General features: G+C 63.4%; 1 protein-coding gene across 1 annotated transcript; it reads left to right on the plus strand.

The window, feature by feature from the left end:
- Positions 1 to 2,261: 2,261 nt before the first annotated feature.
- On the plus strand, positions 2,262 to 5,069 carry LOC119112993 (leucine-rich repeats and immunoglobulin-like domains protein 3). Its single transcript, XM_037237303.1, has 3 exons — positions 2,262 to 2,405; positions 3,098 to 3,373; positions 3,791 to 5,069. Exons 1-3 carry the CDS (start codon positions 2,276 to 2,278, stop codon positions 4,297 to 4,299), a joined length of 915 nt encoding a protein of 304 aa, XP_037093198.1. The 5' UTR covers positions 2,262 to 2,275; the 3' UTR covers positions 4,300 to 5,069.
- Positions 5,070 to 5,334: the final 265 nt, after the last annotated feature.

A 5,334-nucleotide genomic window follows, 5' to 3' on the forward strand; every position in this document is an offset into this window, starting at 1 on the left:
CTTAAGCGATACTGTTGGACGGGATCGCGCGCTGGCACTGCACCAGAGATAAGAAGACCAACCTGTGCTGTGACCGAGATATTTGGCCTGGAGCCCCGCGTGCGCAGCCCTGTGGAGGCTGCGTCGACTTCCGTCGCGGGCCTGCCACGGCGTGGTCTGACAGCTGCCCCGAGCCCGCGGCAGACCTGGCGGCGTGGCTGGTCAGCCCGCCGGTCCCGGCCGCCGTGTTAGCCCTGTCGGCCGCCCGCGCCGCGCCGGCTGCCTGCGGCGGTCGTCTGACACGCCGCCTCTTCTCCGCCAGCTTCCTGGACCACAACGCCATCCGCAACGTGACCAGGGGCTGGCTGTTCGGCGTGCGGCGGCTGCGCCAGCTGGGCCTCAGCCACAACCGGGTCCACTGGCGGACGTCGGATTGGCTCTACTGCCGGCAGCTGTCGCGGCTGGACCTGGCGCACACAGCTCATGCCGTGGACGAGCACACGTTCGCCAAGCTGCCCCGACTACCGAACTCGTGCTGGACCACAACCGCATCGCGCTCATCGAGGGATGAACGCGTCTGCGCGACTCGCCCCGGGACCTGAGCGGTGTTGATGAATAGTCTGTCGAGGGCGGGCGGCGCCGGGCTGACAGGGCGAAGGAGTACTGTAGCGGGGAGAAGACCAGTTAGCGGCCGGCGCCGTCTGTTAGGGGTGGGGGGATGTCTCTCCGGCGTATCCGATTGTTAGGAGTGAGGGGATTGTCGCTCCGGCGCATCAAATTGGTGGTGTCTGTTTAAGATTTCCCCACCGAATTTCGAACGAACACGTTTAAAGTTGTGTGATCATCCTATCGGTATTTTGGGGCGAATGGCATGTAGTTGCGCGTTAGGTTATTACTCACGTGGCTGGGGCTAGCTGGCTGACCTGATAGAGTAAGTATGCGCCATGTCCTGCACCACTTCGCACCCAACGACGACTAACGCCGCGCATCTCGCGCCGCCGCAGTGAGCTGAACAACAACCTGATCTCGTCGACGATCGAGGACCGGAGCGGGGCGTTCGCGGGACTGTCGGAGCTGACGCGGGTGGGCCTGCGCCACAACCGGATCATGTCCGTGAGCGGGCAGCCGTTCGCCGGCGCGCCCGCCCTGCAGGAGATCGACCTGGCCGAGAACGCGCTCACCACGGTGCACGAGTCGTCGTTCAGCGGCCTGCCGCAACTGCGCACGCTCGTCATCGACTCCAGCAGCCTGCTGTGCGACTGCGCCGTGCGCTGGCTGCCGGCGTGGGCGCGCGCCGCGGGCCACGCGGCCACCGTGACGGCGCACTGTCACCACCCGGAGCGGCTGCAGGGCCGGCCGCTGCTGGAGGTGCCGGCCGAGAGTCTCACCTGCCAGGACTCGCCCAAGCCGGCCATCCGCCTGCAGCCGCGCACTGGCAAGACGCTGAAGGGCGATAATATGACGCTAAGCTGTGAGGCCGAGTCGTCGGCAAACGACACGATGCAGTTTGGCTGGCGCAAAGACAGCCAGCCGGTGCCGGTCGGTCGGGCCGTCACGCGCGCCTGGGCGCACGCCGACGGCCGGGCCCGGGCCGCGTCATGCGCTCCGAACTGCGCGTGGCCAACCTGACGGACGCCGACGCCGGCCAGTACCAGTGCGTCGTCTCCAACAAGTTCGGTGTGACCGTACTCTGACAAGGCCACCATCGACGTGCACGGTCAGTTGGCGGGGTGCGGCGGCGGCCGCTGTTGCCACCGCGCCGACGGGGTGGCGGCTTCGCCGGCCACGCGATGCTGACGCGGATGGGCGCTGCTCACGGGTGCCAGGCCGGGTGGGACAGTTGTCTTCCGTGTGGCTTTGTGCTATGGTTGATATGGGCCTAGACGGCCTGCCACAGCCGCTACCCCGCATTGGGTGCACGCATGGGCCACGCTGGAAGGGTGTTTGCTCTGCCATTGGTTAAGATTGGGGACGCTGTTTGTGTCCGCGTTGGAATGCTTCATGTCACGTGTTGCCACCGTCGACACCAGGTCATCGGGTGTCGCGTGCTCCCCCTCCCCTCCCCATGCCGGGTAATGGCGCCACGCTCGGCGCGTGCTGCGATGCTGATGGTGTTGACGCCGTGCTCCCGTGCTCTCGGCAGTGTTCCCGGTGTTCACGCTGCGCCCGGAGAGTCTCCAGCTACGCGCCGGCAGCACAGCCAAGCTGGAGGTGTAAGGCCATGGCCAGCCGGCGCCCACCATCGCCTGGCAGAAGGACGGCGGCTCCGACTTCCCCGGCCGCCCGCGAGCGGCGCATGCACGTGCTGCCCTCCGAGCACGTGTTCTTCATTGTGCGCGTGCAGCCGGCCGACCAGGGCACGTACACGTGCCGCGCGAGCAACGACGCCGGCGAGATCCAGGCCAACGCCACGCTCAGCGTGCTAGGTGAGGAGGCAGCAGCGCCGGGCTGGTGGTCGTTCTCCGGCCGGCGGCACGGACACGCAGCGACTGGGACAGCGACCGGCAGCCTCCTAGCCTGGCTGTCAGTCGACTGTTGCCATCGTGGGATCGTGAAGGCGGGAGGGAGTTCGTTACCCATCTGACCGGACCTGTAGATCCCCGAATGGTTCGCCTGCCTTCGCGAACTAGGAGCTGGTTGTAAACAATTTGAGCTCAACAGTATGAAGATTACTGTGATGCATGTTATACTCCTGCTAGTATCACTTCCCGCTGTTTCAGTCCTATCATGACGCGTTCTTCAGCCTGTCTATATACTTTGTCATCAGCATGGTGGACCTGCATTAGGGATCTGTGTGTGGCCCGGACGCTGTCCTGATACTAACAGTGTTGCCAGCGCTGTGGCCCCGACACTGTCATGACATTAACGATGTTCCCAGCGCGTGTGGCCCTGACACTGTCCTGATACTAACAGTGTCCCCAGTGCGTGTGGCCCTGACACTGTCCTGATACTAACAGTGCCCCCAGTGCGTGTGGCCCTGACATTGTCGTGACACTAACCGTGTTCCCATCGCGTGCACCTGGACGCCACCCGTTGACGGCCTGCGATGCTTCCTGTATGCTCCGGCGCCTTACCTGCCTTCTGCCGTGACATTTCTCACCCCTCTCTCTGACCGCAGAGGTGCCGTCGTTCGTGCGGCCCATGGAGCACCGCCAGGTGGTGGCCGGCGAGACGGCCGTACTCGACTGCATGGCTTCCGGCTCGCCGGCGCCGCGGCTCACCTGGACCAAGGACGGCGCGCCGCTGCTCGCCACAGAGCGACACTTCTACACGGCCGGGCAGCAGCTGCTCATCATCGTGCAGACGACGCCGGCCGACGCCGGCTCGTACGAGTGCCAGCTAAGCAACGTGCTCGGCGAGGAACGCGGCAGCGCCACGCTCACAGTGCTGCCAGGTGAGACGGACCCCGGGCCCGCGCGCGGTCTGGCTATCCCGCTTGTGTCCACGTCCGGTGGATGACTGGGGCCTTCGGATGGCGCCCGCGGGCAGGGAGCGTGGCGTTGTCAGAATGCTGGTGAATGACAGAATTAAGGCTCGTGTTGTTGTCGGCTTGACTCGTGCCGAGGTGACGTTAAACGGTTGAAGTTCTTATTAATTCCGGTGGCAAAGGAACGGTTTCTTGGAAAATATGTTGCAAACTGTGATTTCGATCATCGCCGGACTTTCTGAATGCTAGCTCGCTCCGTAAGGTGTCTCGAGGTCTCGGTTGTGGATCTCGCCCTCTTCGGCAACGTCATGAGTGTCTTCCGGTCGTGATGTTGGCTCAAGTAGCGCTGCCACTGCCCACCTCAAACTTGCCTTGTCCTGGCAGGCCCATCGTTCGGGCTGGACGACGACTCGACATACGCCATCATCATCATCGCCGTCGTGTCGGGCGTGGTGGTTACCTCCCTCGTCTGGGTCATCATCATCTACCACGCGCGCAAGCGCTCGCTGCGTCAGCTGCGCGCGCGCGCCGCCACCGCCGCCTTCGCCGCCGGCGCCGACCGGCAGCTGTCGCCGCCGCCGCCGCGCGCCGTGGCCGTCTACGCGTCGGGTGCGGCCGCATCGCTGCTGGAGCGGCGCGCCTCCAGCGTGCAGCTGTACACAGGCGACGACGGCTCGGAGCACAGCAGCGGCAAGGACAGCGGCCAGGGCGGCCACGACGAGGCGACGCTGGAGGCGGTCGTGGCCGTCGCCGACTCGGATGACGAGGGCGTGGGCGGCAACGCCGCTGCTGGAGCGGCGGCCGCGCGTGCTTACGACGTTTCAGGGGGCGCTGGCGCCGGCGGCCGGCCGCGAGAGCCTGCAGACTGTGGTACCGCGCCACTTGTACACTGAGCGTCGGCTGCCGGCCGTCCGCGCCCGGCCCACTGAGGTGTGAGGGCCGCGCCAGCCGCGCGGTCCACGGTGTGCCATCGTGTCTGTTTCGGGGCGGCGACCGTGGCGTGAGCCGCTCCTTCCCCTCCCTCCTTTCCCCCACCGGTGGCAGCTGGCTCGGTGTTGACTGTCTAGGCGACCTTCCTCGTATTTATTGCCGACGTATCAGATGACATATCTTCTTCGTCAACGCTTTCCGTGTAGTGCTCCGCCTTTCTATCAGCTTTGCTGTCGTTACCGGTGCCGTGTTTTACCCTGTAGGCAGAATGTTATTGGTCGCTGTCACACTGTCAGCTGACCAGCGCGTGGCGCTGATTGGTGTACCCATTGTGACGTCGGCCCGCGCGTGACGTTCATTGGTGTAGCTATCGTGCCGTCAATCGGAGCCTCCGGGAGGACGCTCCTTTGATCTGGTGCAGCCAGGCTGCCCGATCGCAATGCATGTGATATATTATTTATGTACAAATAGTTATTATGAAGTTTGAATCCAGTCCAGACGTAACATGATGGTGCGTGCGCGCCGAAGCTGCGGTGTGGAGAGCGGAAGACGAGGAGGAGCCGAGTAGATGTGTAGTGTAGCTGTTCGTGTGTCGACGTTGTAATATTATTGATTCGTGTACGTTGTGGGAGTGAAGGGCGCACGGAGGGTCCCGTAAAGTATTTTCGTGGTCGATGTGAATAAGTGTGGAGAGAAGAGTAATGTCTGTAATACAGGAAATCGTGACACTACACCACCGACTCTGTCTTCCCGCTCAGCCTGACGGAACACCACTCTACGTTATACTCAGCTGAACTACAACGAAGTCGGCCGGGCGTCCAGTTGGCCGAGCTAACGCCTGAAGGGCAGGGTTGAGGCGCGGCTGTTAGTCGCTGTCGCTTCCGCATTCGCAGCAGGTACCTTCAGGAAATACGCACTGATTTATTGCACTTTTATGACTTCGTAAATTTTTGATGTGCAAGGCTATTCGTTGCCGTGACATGTGCTGGGAAATTATT

The sequence above is a fragment of the Pollicipes pollicipes genome, unplaced genomic scaffold, assembly GCF_011947565.3.
Source record: "Pollicipes pollicipes isolate AB1234 unplaced genomic scaffold, Ppol_2.1 Scaffold_7261;HRSCAF=8764_pilon_pilon_pilon, whole genome shotgun sequence".
Classification (NCBI taxonomy): domain Eukaryota; kingdom Metazoa; phylum Arthropoda; class Thecostraca; order Pollicipedomorpha; family Pollicipedidae; genus Pollicipes; species Pollicipes pollicipes.